This window comes from Protomyctophum parallelum, assembly GCF_964188405.1.
Source record: "Protomyctophum parallelum genome assembly, chromosome: 2".
NCBI lineage: Eukaryota > Metazoa > Chordata > Actinopteri > Myctophiformes > Myctophidae > Protomyctophum > Protomyctophum parallelum.
In genome coordinates, this window is record NC_139699.1 from 13,241,598 (window position 1) to 13,256,188 (window position 14,591).

General features: G+C 46.0%; 4 protein-coding genes across 4 annotated transcripts in view; 2 read left to right on the plus strand and 2 right to left on the minus strand.

Moving 5' to 3' along the window:
- Positions 1-3,253, plus strand: part of trpm7 (transient receptor potential cation channel, subfamily M, member 7) — a gene marked incomplete at both ends in the record, with an annotated part of 43,230 nt that extends 39,977 nt beyond the window's left edge. Inside the window, 2 exons of the mRNA XM_083759198.1 lie at positions 2,361-2,467; positions 3,138-3,253. Of these exons, the coding sequence (XP_083615324.1) occupies positions 2,361-2,467; positions 3,138-3,253 (223 nt within the window). The remainder of the gene's footprint in view (positions 1-2,360; positions 2,468-3,137) is intronic.
- Positions 3,254-7,857: 4,604 nt separating this feature from the next.
- LOC310854519 (tyrosyl-DNA phosphodiesterase 2-like) lies at positions 7,858-8,925 on the minus strand (the record flags this gene model as incomplete). The annotated part of the gene is made up of 1 exon (XM_083759199.1): positions 7,858-8,925. The coding sequence occupies one exon, from the start codon at positions 8,923-8,925 to the stop codon at positions 7,858-7,860; it is 1,068 nt and encodes a 355-aa protein (XP_083615325.1).
- Positions 8,926-9,453: 528 nt separating this feature from the next.
- Positions 9,454-9,840, plus strand: LOC310853640 (GTP-binding nuclear protein Ran-like; the record flags this gene model as incomplete). The annotated part of the gene is made up of 1 exon (XM_083758032.1): positions 9,454-9,840. The coding sequence occupies one exon, from the start codon at positions 9,454-9,456 to the stop codon at positions 9,838-9,840; it is 387 nt and encodes a 128-aa protein (XP_083614158.1).
- Positions 9,841-11,855: 2,015 nt separating this feature from the next.
- Positions 11,856-12,893, minus strand: LOC310854520 (uncharacterized protein; the record flags this gene model as incomplete). Its single annotated transcript, XM_083759200.1, has 1 exon — positions 11,856-12,893. The coding sequence occupies one exon, from the start codon at positions 12,891-12,893 to the stop codon at positions 11,856-11,858; it is 1,038 nt and encodes a 345-aa protein (XP_083615326.1).
- Positions 12,894-14,591: the final 1,698 nt, after the last annotated feature.

The following is a 14,591-nucleotide window of genomic DNA, read 5'->3' on the forward strand; positions in this document are numbered from 1 at the left end:
AAAATAGCAGGCCTAGTGCCTGCGCTACGAGCTTGTAGATCTGCTATTTTTCTATAGCTAAAGCATAACATAATGCTACAGTAACAGTGTTCAGAACTCGGGATTTCAGAACTCGGGAAGAAAAATTCTTCTGGTTTTGGACTAAATGGACCGAATCAAACCCGTCCAATCAGACTTTTGCTGATTAAAAAAAACAACAAGTGAAAGTATTGTGTTGCTATCGCTCATTCTATGCTTCTCTCTATTTATTTATTTATTCTCCTTTCCTTTCTACTTTTATTTCTTGCTGAATGTTGACCCTGTATTTGTTTTCAAATAAGTGTGCTGTAAGTATGTGTCTCCTTCTGCCACTTCTCCTTAATTATTTTATTCCCACGTCCGTCCGTATATAATATATATATATATATATATACTATACGTACCTCGCCACTAGGGGTCGTTATTCCCCAGGTCTCTTGAAAATACGTGATTTACAAGCTCACAATGCGTCTGAGTACTTCTTCCGCCATTGGTTACAGTGTGCGTGTGTGTGTGTGTGTGTGTGTGTGTGATTTCATAGGTGTCGGGGAGATTCTGACTGATCCATCCGTCATTAAGAGTGGTGAGAAAGGGTAAGTTGTTGTCCAGCTCTAGGGTTGCAGACTTAACAACGGATGCCGACAGCATATTTCAAAATAATAGTAATAATAATAATAAATAATATATCAGATATGGCAGATTTTACTCTGAAAAGCCCTGCCTTCTGCCCCCCCCCCAAAAAAACCGGGAGGCATAATCTTCCATTCTTACCTTGCACTGGTCACGCGAAAGTCTCTCTAGAAGCGTTAATATTCCAAACGAGAGGCTTGTTGAAACCATGGAGTTTCCTAGATTAGGAGATACAAGCAATTATTTTGGTGCCGCAAACAAGGAAGTGAACAGCAGCGTGCATGCGCAAATCAACAAGGACCAAAAGACGCCTATACACGTCCTTAGCACCCCATGGTTTTGACATAAAAGACGTGATATAAAGGACGTGTATACACGTCCTTAGCAGAAATGGTGTTAACATCAATATTCAGGGTCAAATTCATAAGAAATGACACTGGTGTCATCATTGGATCGTATATCTCTGCCTGATCGGCTAACCCGACCCGTGGGCTTCAATGATTGGCTGAGCTTTGCGTCACATTTGTGACATTACTTTGCCAATTTGTGGAGGCTTGTGAGAAAATGTGAGATGGGTCTGTCAAGTGATATGTGGAGTATTGCACAGATGGGTGGTTATTTGTGCAGTAATCCTGACTTCTGTGGAGCCCAGTCCAAAACTAGACCGGTCTATTCGTCATATTAACTGTTGCACCCCCTACTCTCAGGGCTTCATATCCTCTCCATGGACTTGGTGGATCTCTACCTACTCTCGTGCCTCATCTTCAGCATCCCAGCTTGTTGAGGATGGCTCTGTGTCAGGCTCAAACAGCCGCACCTTTACCTCAACGGCCACCACTTTCTGAACCCTTGCACTGGTCAGCCTGTTGCATACCTTGGTGTGAGTGTTCCCAAACAGGGACCAGTTGCACTCGGAAGAGGCCGATGTTAGGGCCGATTCATACTCCTATTTTAGAGCCGAATAAAAGTCGGTTCGAAACAGCGGTAAAATAGGAGTATGAATCTGCCCTTAGTTTAGGGTGATCTTTTCAAAAACCCAAACTGGGACCCTACAATCCAATGAAATAAAATAAATGAAAGCCGATCTACACACTCACAATGTGTCACATTGTGATGTGGTTCACCTTGTGTATTCATCAGGATGGGGGACAATTATTTTAGCGCTTATTAAACCTAGTGATATAGGTCACTGCACGTTTCAGCAGATTGTGTGCAGCTTGGTCAGTTGCTAGCAGCAATCGAAAAATAAGTTGTCAAGAATGCATACAGGGTGCTAGGACATATATATATATATATATATAAAAGTAAGGACCCCTCACACATTAGAATGTCCATTTAATTTCATTTAATTTGAAGGTGAAATATCCTTTTAAATGGACATGTAGCTTATCCAGAGCAGCAACTTAAAGTGCAACAACCTTGTTTGGTTTTGGTGTGGGCGTGGCAGTGTGGGCGTGGCATGCTGTTTTAGGGGGCATGACATGCCTGGATTTTAACCTGCTTTTAACCAAAACATGCCATGAGACCTAGTATTGATGTCATAATGATATATTTGTTATTATTATTATTGTGCAAATATAATTTCCCAAACTTAACTTTTTACAGACCCTTTTCAACCCTTCTGCTTTTACCATTTTCACCTGCTTTTATTTAAATGTATTTAGGAATGATTGTTTTGCTACTATTAAAGTACTGGTGTGTTGATGGTACAGGTCATATGACATGATCTTTGGGCCTGCCAACCTCGGGGACGACGCCATCCGGAACTTCCGTGCAAAACACCACTGCAACTCCTGCTGTAGGAAACTCAAACTTCCTGGTGAGGGACACTCCAAATTGTATCATGTGTCATACGACGGAGTATAATGTCTCTTCACTCTTGTCGGGTGGACCCTCATATTGTATGTCCAAAACTGGTACTTTGCAGAGACAGTGGCGTGCAGACATTTTGAGGGGCAGACAGTGAGGGGCAGACACTGAGGGGCAGACAGTGAGGGGACAGTGAGGGGCAGACAGTGAGGGGGCAGTGAGGGGCAGACAGTGAGGGGACAGTGAGGGGCAGACAGTGAGGGGACAGTGAGGGGCAGACAGTGAGGGGACAGTGAGGGGACAGTGAGGGACAGACAGTGGCGTGCAGAGACGTTTTGAGGGGCAGACAGTGAGGGGACAGTGAGGGGCAGACAGTGGCGTGCAGAGACGTTTTGAGGGGCAGACGCTCAAGTGGAAAGAAAAGGGCATCTTGTGCGGCGCACGGAACCACTGGCTGCCGCCGCGCCATTGCCGTAGATCTAGGTCAATTGAAGCCTATTATTTAATACTACGCTTAATCAATGGCAATTGCGCTTTTATAGCGCTTTCGATCGATCAAGCCATAATGCTATGGTTCTTTTAATCCATTTCCTGAAAAGTGTCCACCCCGACAGCGACGGTTCTGGTTCTGGTTCAGCGACGGTTCTGACCTCTGACGTCTTCTCCTTTGGTGTTTTTAGATCTGAAGCGTAACGAATACACGCCAGACAAGGTGACCTTCCCCCAAGACGACCCACCCCATGACCCCGGGGGCGGGGTCAAGGAGTCCCGCCAGTCAATGAGACTCATGCTGTGATTGGTTCAGGTTTGAAACCGCCGAGTCGACAGCAAGCGGTTAATTATTCATGAACCGTTGTTTTTCTTTGGTCACAAAGCCCCCATTGGACGAGGTAGCTATAAGTGCGACATGCCACAGCCAATCAACTGGAAGAGCCACACACCCTGTGTTTCCATGGAAACTGATGATGCATGCCTATTGTTACTTTTGTTTTTACGTTTTTTTTCTCTCTTGGTCCCGTCAGATCTGTCAATCACACAAATCACAAACTACCCTCACCACTTTATATGTCATATTAGGAAGGAAAAACGTTTTAAAAGATATTTTTTACAAGTTTATATGTTATGAGTATATATTATACAAATATATATATATATATGAAATGTTTATAAACAGGTACAATATCACTGCGGAGGGGTCTAGTATTTATTCTTATTGATTTATGAAAAGTTGCCTTGTTAAAAAAATAAATACAATAATTAAATTAAATAAAAACTATATGTCACTGGTTTTCATACTTGGATCTGCGGACCAATAGGGGGTCCAAATGGAACCTTACAGGGTCTGTAACTCTGAGAATATACAAAAATGAATTTGTACACTCTCAGAGTGAACTACACACTGATCATTTGTATTGTGCAGATTGGGGTCCCAAAGATTTAAAATGATTTGTACACTGTTAGACCCCTAGTGGTTGAGAACCAGTGTTGTATGTCAACTCTGTTACAGCAGGTATTAAAAGGGAAAAGCCTGCTGACATTCACACACCATTTTTATAAATGTATAAAAAAAAAACATGTATCATTACCTTTTTTTTGTTGACACTTGATGAAAAGAAATACATGAATTTGAAAATCTTGTAAAATATGGGCAGATTGCAATGCAACTTTTACAGTACAATGTATAATTTTATTGTATTGAAGTCTTGAAATGTGTCCACCAAAAAATTGCTGATAAGTTTTTAATGTTACAAAGGTACTATTGCCATATCTTTGTCATCAACTATTGTGTATGAGGAAATTACAATCTAATGTATCTTATAGATACTAATATGTGGCACGAGCGGAACAGATTGAAATATTTTATGCAGGGGAACTGAGAAACGTAAGGGTATTGGTGTATACATTTTGTACTATATATCATTTTAAACTAATAAAATGCTTTCAAAATGAAAAGATCTGTTTGTGGTGCCTTTTCTCAAGGCCTTTCCAAGTGTAAAGCTATTTTTTATTTATTTATTTTTATTCCACGATTTTTTAACCCCTTTTTCACCCTGTGTCAATTATCTAATGTGATCCTGGGCTCTACACACCCTCCGCCAACCTAGTCCCCATATATGGGAGACATGGGGAGAGCAACGGACTTGAACTCATGCTTCCTTCATGCCTGAGTGTCCAAGTTGCTCCTTTACACCTGACAGGGGGGAGTTTCCCTGGTTGGACGTAGCGTGTGGAAGGAACACGTTATTCCAACCAGTTCCTTTCCCCTCCATCAGGCGCCCCGGCTGGCCAGGGGGAGGAAGTTTAGAGACCAGGATTACTGCATGTTTTTGTGAGGGTACCTACCCTAGGGGACACGCAGCGAACATGCAAACTCCACACAGAAAGGCCCCTTCGCCAACCCAAAGTGTAAAGCTATTTCTGTTCTTGTATTGTAAGCTCGACCCGCTGTGGCGGATCTTGCGTCTTAACGCCACAAATGTGTGTCACAGTGCGATCCGATCCGAGTGAGAGAGAGACACACCTTATACTGTAGGTGCTGCCAGACTTACTAAAGAGCCGCGCACGTTCTCGGCTGCGCGCAGCTTCTTTTTCCGGGTTTTTAGACAGCTGGTGGATGAAAAAGAAGCTCCACTTCCGCGGACGACTTGCGCGACGGCCAGATTCCCGGAAACGCTCTCCTCCGCGTCAGTCGTCCGCGGAGGTGGAGCTTAATTTCCAAACACCAGCTGTCTAAAAACCCGGAAAAATAAGCTGTGCGCAGCTTCTTCTGTCCGCGGCTGTCGGCCGTTTTGTGCTTAGGTGTAGAAACAGTGTATCTGTGCCCACTGACCCTGTGTTTTCCGTGCTGGGCTGGTTGTGTTGTTTTTGTTCCGAGTTGTTGTCTGGAGCTTTGTTCTCTGTTTGGAAGTATAAAATGACCAAAGGAAATATGCATAGTGAGTATGCATGCGTGTGGTTCTTCTCAACAACACCCCCTATCACTGAACATAGATATTCCGTGCATAGATGTGCCACGCAATGGTAGGCCTGAGGCCTGGTATGTAAGGCCTGAGGCCTATATTGGTAGGCCTAGGAGCTATTCTGAGGACTACCCCCCTTGAACCAACCCTCAGACTTACCCCTCGCCTGGCGCTGTCCGGAGTAATGGTAGGAGTCGGACCCCGGACCCTTGTGTGCTGACACGTAGGTGTCGACGAGTGTTGCAGCCTCTTCTTAGGGTCCCGTTCCTTGACCCAGATCTTCACGTCTGTGTGGAGGACCCTGAGGTACTGTTCGAGGACCACCATCTCTCTGATGTCATCGTTGGAGGCAGACGAGTAGTTCATCCACTTGCTGAATAGGTCTTTGAGGCGTGTATATAGCTCGTGAGGTGACTCGCCTGGCGGCACATCAAGGCTACGGAAGCGATGGCGGTAAGAGTCTCTGTTCACCTCGTACTTCTTCAACACTGCCTCTTTCAGTCGGTCGTAGTCTTGCGTGTAGGCCGGATCCATCGCTATAAACGCACTTCTTGCTTTCCCGGTCAGCAAGGGGATGAGCCGGATGGCCCACTGCTGTCGTGGCCATTGGTAAACCACTGCTAGCCTCTCAAATGTCGTCAGAAAATGTTCAATATCATCGGAGTCTTCCAACCTCACCAGCCTCGGATCTCCCATTGGTATTGGCGCCTGTGGTGGTTGTGCTGGTGCAGATGCCACCGATGGCCCCGCCACGCCCGATGCCGTCCCTGGTCCTGTAGGTGGCGCTCACGTCGCTGGTTGCTCCCTCGGATGTGCCCTGGCTGCCTCCATGTCCGATTGGAGTTGGGTTATCTGATGAGTGAGTACGTCGAGCTTCCGCTCCTGTCGCTCCTTCTCCTTGTCTTGACTCTTCTCTTTCTCCATCTGAGACTGCATGTAGGTCTTAAACATCCTGGCCAGATTTGAGAAAGTTTCCTCTTGGGACGAGGTAGTGCTCACCCTGGTGTGGATCTCTCCTCCTGTGGCACCCTCTTCTTCCTCCTCAAATGATACTTGCCGTTGCTGGTTCCGCAGATGTGGTTTTGGAGGCATCCTGAACTGTTGTTACTTTCCGCTGCCACCACATGTAAAGTTGCCCGAGGGCCAAGGCTCCAAAAACAGTCAGCGATGCTTTTTGATGGTTTTTATTGCTCCAAGCTCCAGCTCCAGTGCAGATATTCTCAACAGAAAAATCAAACGACAAAAATAATACTGGCCAAAATACAAAACAACAAACTCAAAAATGCTTAACGCTCAACAAAGGAAAAATAACAAAATGCACTATAGGCTACGCCCAGGACATGGGCCCTAGCAGCTCTCTCACGGGGGTGTCAGCATGATGCCTGCCCGAGCCTAACTGACTAGCTCAAAATAGCAAACAAAATAGCTCCATCTGGGATGCGATCTTTCTGAGGTCTATATTTTGGTAGACTTTTAGTATGTTATTTAGCATGCCCAATATAGAATCCATTGAAAAACCTTTTGTATAATGTTTTGTGGGGTTAAACCATTATATTGACTGCAAAGGCCCTTAATCACAGTCAATCAGAATGGAAGATCCAATTCGGTCCTGACTTGTGTCGAGTGAAGCCCAGCCCTCGCTGCGGTTACAGCCAATAGTCATTTCTGGTTGCTTTTCGGAACCAGAAGTTCCAAGTTGGTGCATTTGAATTCACCATAAAGTGGAAACCAATGCGTCATAATCATATGACAGGTCCCTTCATCCATGTTTTACAGTCTATGGTTTGATACAGATTGATACAGAGCACAAATCAATCACAAGCAGTAAACAGGTCACTGTTTCTCAATGTCAGATCCGACATTAACCTTGTCTGTAACTCTGTGTGTACAAAGCACCGCAATGTGAGATATTTTCCCTTCTTTGAAATACTAGAGCGGTGCCCTTTGGGCAACTTGTCTACGATGCAAGTTGGAAATGCATGCATTATTATGTCTATGTCCCTTTTATTCCCATATATGGAGTTCTTTGTCAGGCATGCCCAAATATGGATTCTATAGATGTCAGTCAGAACAGGCCAGCTCCATAATATGGAGATATAGGGGTGATCAGGTCCAGAGCCCGGCCCGGGCAGAGACTTTTGTGCTGGTTCTGGATAACCAGCTATCCGATGGAGTCTACACCGGGCACTGCGTTCCCTGTGGGGGTGTGGAACGTGTGTGTCGAATTTGAAGTCGGTGGGGCGAACGTTTCTCGAGTTACGTGGATTACAGACGTACGTACGTACTGTAACGTACAGACAGACTTGGTGCATCTATAGATGGCTCAAGTTGTTAATTCATACATTCTGTACATTTGGGTCCCAGGGAGTAAAGTACAGATAAAGAAATTGATAAAGAAAATTAGTTTCAAGTACAGTACTCAAGTAAATATAGGCCTACTTTACTGTCCACCACTGCTAGTGGTGAACTGAGCGTATATTCCCCAGTGATCACTAGTGTAACGACCACAGTCCAGCTTCTCTAGGCCAATCAACGCCATGCTGAACGGGGCCAGGTGCGGGACCACATCCCCCCTGGTAGCCGGTCTCAGGTATACGCGGTCAAAGCGGCAGCGACAGCTGTACGGTGCGGCCAGATTGCTGTTGGCCTGGGTGTCCCAGGTGTAACGGCAGTGCTCCTGCCTGCCTAACCGCTCCCATATGTCACACAGGCCGTGTGGCAGGCCCACCTTAGCCACCTCTGCGTCTCTGAGGTTGGTGTCCCCTCCGAACAGCACTGTGATGTTATCGGGCACCTCGGCCATCTCCTGCAGAACCAGCCGCAGTTGTTTCGTCCTCTCCTCAGCGTGGGCCTTGCAGCTCTCAAAGTGGGATGTCATCAGACACAAGTCCAACCCTCTGAATGTCACCCGAGCTACCAGCAGGTTCCTCGTCATCTGGGTGGTCGGGTACGGTACGATGGTGTTCTGCAGCAGTTTGACTCGGGATTTCCTTAGCATCATCCCAGTGAAGTAGCCCTCCTCACCGCTTTCCACGAGCAGGTAGCTGACGGCTCGTTTCTTCAGGTACTGGACGTATGGTGGAACGAGCTCTTGCAAAAACACCACGTCGGGAGTGTACAAAGATAAATATGAACACAAGCCTCTGGCGCGGTCTTGTAGGTCTGTGTCAAGTCCGTCCACATTCCAGGAGATTAGCGAGAGTTTGTCATCTTTCTCTGGGGACTGCTGGTTAACTTCTGTTTTCCTGGAGCAAGCTGGTTCCTCCGTTGGATCAGTGCAGTTTGTAGCATTGGTGTCAGTTCTCCTCCTTTTGTTTTGGTGGCTAGGCTCTCTTCTCTCTGGGGACTCTTCTATGGCGAATACTGTCTCCAGGTCAGCCTCATAGAATGCGTTCAATGCTCTCTCCATCTCCCATTCATTTTCAGCCAGATAGCATTGAGCAACAGCGCTGTCAGAACCTGTTACAGAAACAAACTCCTCACATAGTTGAGTCCTGGTTTGTTCCATATCAGAAGATGCTTGTTTATAAGTTTCAGGCAGGCTGCTCATTGTAGTTTTCACCAAGTTCTTAATGATGCACGTTTTTCCACACTTGCATTTCTATATTTGTAGACAATGACAATGCCTCTCAGCCAATCCAAAGTCAAGGTCTGAACTGTGAAATCACTGCGATGCCGACATCACTAAGCTCTCATATAAAAACATTGAGTGTTTAAGCATTTAGCATTCGTGTGCAACGGCAGATTATCAGCAGTAACAACGTCGACTAAAACAATGTACAGCAGCAGCCAAGAAGTCAAGTTCAAGCTTGTGTTGGTGGGAGATGGTGGTACAGGAAAGACCACTTTTGTCAAGAGGCACTTGACCGGAGAGTTTGAGAAGAAATATGTGGCCACGCTCGGAGTGGAGGTGCATCCATTGAAATTCCACACCAACAGAGGAGCCATAACTTTCGACGTGTGGGACACGGCTGGTCAGGAGAAGTTTGGAGGCCTCAGGGATGGCTACTACATTCAAGCCAACTGTGCCGTTATCATGTTCGACGTCACATCTCGAGTCACCTACAAGAATGTTCCCAACTGGCACCGCGATCTGGTGCGCGTTTGTGAGAACATTCCCATCGTCCTCTGCGGCAACAAAGTGGACATCAAAGACAGAAAGGTCAAAGCTAAAAGCATCACCTTCCACCGCAAGAAGAACCTGCAGTACTACGACATCTCGGCCAAGAGCAACTACAACTTCGAGAAGCCGTTCCTGTGGCTGGCAAAGAAGTTGGCGGGTGACCCTAACCTGGAGTTTGCGGAGATGCCTGCCCTGGCCCCCCCAGAGGTCACCATGGACCCCGAAGACACGGCACGTTACGAGCAGGAACTCAAACTTGCATCAGAAACAGCGCTCCCAGACGAAGAAGATGACCTCTAAGCAGTGTACCCTCTATTCCTCCCCATCATTGACACAAAGATGTTTTTCCCTTTTCCTCCTATCTTTTAAAATTGGCCATGCCATATATGGAGATTTCCAGGCTGCAAAGGAGCCCAACAATATTGAAATTGCCTTGTGGGTGGATGGTGGATGGTGGGAGGGTGCCCAATATGGCTATCTTGATGGGGTACAAACGTAACATGCCCATGGAGACCATTTTAAACTAGATCTTCATAAAGTTGTGTTATGTTTTGTAAGAATCAACACAAAAAATGGAAAGGAAAATAAGTGCTCAATCTCAATCATTATGCAACCCTCCACTGCACTTGACCAGGTTTGCTGTAAGATCCTGACAAACGGTTCGGTTGTAGCCGTGGGCACCAAAAAGTCTTAATATATGGCCCTGAAGTCTTGGCTGCACCATGTCAAGGTTAATGATCATCTTGGACACTGGTTCTCAAACTGGGATTTCAGTGTAGATTTTGGTCCCTGAAAGGGAAAAAGGTCAAGAATCATATATTGACTGTTCTCCAATTCAGGACAGTCCCAAATGACGAGCATGCAGTTGTCGTCCTGAATCTCAAATCCACTCCACAGTTTTTTTTCCCCACACTTTCTTTCCCCCCCCCAAGGATAATAAACACCATATGCTATTGGCATGTTGTGGGTTGGTGCGTGCGGTGCAGGTTAATAATAATTTAAACACCTGCGGGCAATGTGTCATTATACACGCATTGAAATGTTTACATGTGTTTATGGTTTTGGGTTAGGTCCCTGGCATAAATAGGGGTCCGTGGGGCTAATTAGTGTCTGGGGGTCCATGACATGAAAAGGTTTGGGAACCAGACAATTTCACCCTCCACTATCTACACTAACGTCTTCACCCTACACTATCTACACTGTAAAGTCTTCAGAAGTTGAAATGGAACTAAATATTTTGGCATCAAACCACAAACCATAATCTACACAGTACAGTTAATTAAACTATAAGTGTACGTTTATGAGTCCGTTTTATGGGTCCATTTAACGGCTCAAGCCAAGGATCCCTGGGTATCCTGGACCTGGACTCCACAGCTTTGTTGCTTATTGTTGCTGCTGCCACCAGGCAATTCCTTTATGTTTGTCTTATTCTTTTTGCTACATGTCTAAAGCCCTAACCACACCAGAGGGTCGCCATGCTCCTTGCAACCATTATTCCCAATGGTATGTTGCAAGGAGTTGCATTGGTGTGGTTTGTTTTGTTGCAAGGAGTTGCATTGGTGTGGTTTGTTTTGTTGCAAGGAGTTGCATTGGTGTGGTTTGTTTTGTTGCAAGGAGTTGCAGCTGGTGTCGTTTGGGCCTAAGATTCAGATTTTGGGACTCAAGTTTAAATAATGCACATGAATGAATTGAAAACAATCAATAAAAACAGCTAACCAACTGGTTTTGAACTAAGGGGTACACATTGCATATGGTAGCTGTTATCCTCAGTAGTAGAAGCTCATGATAACTAACAGGGCTCGGTAAAACAGCAGTGCGGTTGGATATCAGTGGATATCATTTATTGTCTTACCCCTAATAGGGGCAGGCATTAGTCCAACAGTGGTCCAACCGTGGCTTAGGTTAGGATGTGGGACCAAAGTAGTGTTGGACTGTTAGTACATCGGACCAATATATGCACCCTCTGCTACTAATTCTTTGCCGTCTTTTTAAATCTTCTATGATAGATAGGTGAGGGCCCGGCAGACTCCTACACCTGCGGACAGGATGCCGCCAGCCATTAAGACAAGTCATCAGAGACAGAACAGAGCATCTTCTGTACCGCTGTTGTATGGGTGACGGCACTAGAGTCTGAAGATATTTAAAAAATCACACTTGTGTCCTCAGGCCAGACTGTTGCCTCCCAAAATCTTTAGTCGTGCAAATGTATCCCGTTATATATGCTGTATATGAATCCAAATATACATTGCTGCTTAGCAGAAATGGAAATGTAAAAATATCAAGATGTAGTGTGAACTACCGAACTCTCTTCAAAGTTATTTACAACTTTCAATCGCTGTACGTGTTCGCTCTTGGTCTTCAAAGGACTTCAGGATAGGGTATATGTTCTCAAACGCCTGGTTGATCTCTTCTCTGGTCTTGGCACCCGTCAACACAACCTTTCCAGACACGAATATGAGGAGCTTAATTCTGGGCTCTATCATTTCATAGATCAGGCCCGGAAAGCTCTCGGGTTCATATTGGCTGAACTGCCTGTGCTTGAAGAACAGTGTCTCCAGCCTCACATGGAACCTCACGTCGCAGCTGCCGACCATGTTCTGGACCTTAAAGTCCAGGAACTTAGCGGGGAACCCCAGCTTCTGCACAGCGCGGGCAAACTTCCTCGCCGCCAGCCTGGACAGCTCCACGCTCGTGGCTCCGGTGCACACCATCTTACCGGAGTTGAAGATCAGCGCAGTGGTCCTGGGCTCTCGTATTCTCATGATGACGGCGCCAAATCGCTTGGGGTTGTACTCTGTGTTCCTCGCTTTCTGGACGATGAGCTTCAGGTCCAGCTTGCAGCCCAGGTTCACTGTAGCTACGATGTTCTGTAATGTTGGTTGGATTCCAGATCCAGAAGTTGTTGTGGCGGGTGTAATGGGGGTCATGGTGGGGGTTGTGTAGCTCATACTCCTATGGGTGTTGTTCCCTGACAATGCGGTAGTAGTGGTGGAGGTATGAGTGTTCCCTGGCAGAGCGGTAGGGATGGAGCCCCCTACTCTGTGGGGGTGAAATAGCTGCTGAGGAGTGGTCCTATCATTCTTCTGGTGCTGGGTCATGTTGATATTATCCTCTGTCCCAGCTGCGGAGTCACCTACTGCCTGGGGCTGCAATAGCATAGAGGCCCTTACTGGCTGGGGTGTAAATTGCTCAGAGGAGGGCCCTGCTGCCTGGGAGTCAAACAACTGAGGGTGAGGCAGACTGTTGTTCCACTGCTGCTGGGTGATGTGAGCGTAGTCATGTGACCCAACTGGTCGGCGGTCGTAATCCTTCTTCGAATTGAAGGTATCAAAAGGAGGTAAGGGCTTCTGCATGGCGAACGCACAAAAAGACTCTCTGATTGCCTAGTATCTGTTCTCATCTGGAAGCTTATATACCGAGCTTATAACATCGTTCATGTCATGATGACATCACCAGCCATGCCCATATATGCACGTCTGTCATCTATATGTAGGCAATACATTTCCTAGGCGATCCATGATTAGACCAATGCCATGCCCAAATATGGAGTTCCATGTCAGCCTTGCCCAAGTATGGAGATGCCCAAATATGGAGATCCCTGGTAACGTCATCATTGTACCATGAAGGTGGCTGGCATCTTTCTCAATGTCATCACTGATCTGAGCCAGAAGGCAAAGCTCTCTGTCTACCGAGCAATCTTCGTTCCTACTCTCACCTACAGTATGGTCATGAAGTGTGGGTCATCATGACCGAAGGTGGCTGGCATCTTTCTCAGAGATAGGGTGAGTAGTTCAGTCATGCGAGAGAGACTCGGAGTAGAGTCGCTGCTTCTTCGCCTGGAAAGGAGCCAGCTTAGGTGGTTCGGGAATCTGGTTTCCTAGGATGCCTCTCGAGCATCTGTTTCCCTAGGGAGGTCCTCTAGGCATGTCCCACTGGGAGGAGACCCCCGGGCAGACCAAGGATGACATGGAGGGATTATATCGACTCACTGGCCTTGGAACGCCCTGGGATCCCACAGGAGGAAGTTACTAATGTTGCTCTAGAGAGGGAAATCTGGAGCTCTTTGGTGGAGCTGTTGCCCCCGTGACCCAACTATGGATAAGCGGTTGACGGTTGAAGATGGATGGATGGATGGACCATCCGGGTGGAGCCATCAGCACCAGGTATTCTGTAACTGGAATAAATAAATGGCTACATCTAAAGTATAATGAGTGTTCCTTTATACCTCTCCAACTTGTCCATATCTGTTCCAGCTGCACTGGGCACGCTAAACAAATGTAGTTTTATTTCAGGTTACAAACTTAACCTTGGCAAAAGTGAACTTTTCCCTCTGGGTACAACAGCCCGAAGCTATCCCTTACATAATTTCCCATTTAAAATATCTGCTTATAGCTTCACATATTTAGGAATTCAAGTTACGAGTGACTTCAACAATCTGTTCAAGGCCAATTTTGAGCCATGCCTACTTCGTATACGACTTGAATTGGAGCGATGGTCATTGCTTCCACTAAACTTGGCCGCAAGGATTAACTCTGTCAAAATGAACACTCTACCTAAGTTCTCCTATTTATTTCAGTGCATACCAATTTTTCTCCCACAGACGTTCTTTAAAAAATGTATAGCTTAATATTGGACTTTATTTGGAATAAGAAAAAACCAAGACTCCGTAAGGATTTTCTACAAAAATCAAAACCATTGGGAGGAATGGCCTTGCCAAATTTTTGATTATACTATTGGGCTGCTAATCTCAGTATGCTACAACTCTGGCTATATCCAGGAGCACTTGGCCCTCCACCAGAGTGTTAGATGGAGACATTTTCCTCAAGGCCTGTATCTCTGGCTGCTCTGGTACACTGCCCTCCCAATTGCAACTCCTCCTTGTACACAAATAATATAATTGTTAAAACTTCTTTACAAATTTGGAATCAGTTTAAACGACACTTTGACCTACAGTCCTTCTCCACCCTGGCCCCACTAATAGATAAGCATGTCTTTCCTCCTTCCATATCAGACGGGGCATTTGCCGAATGGGCCAATCTGGGAATCAAACG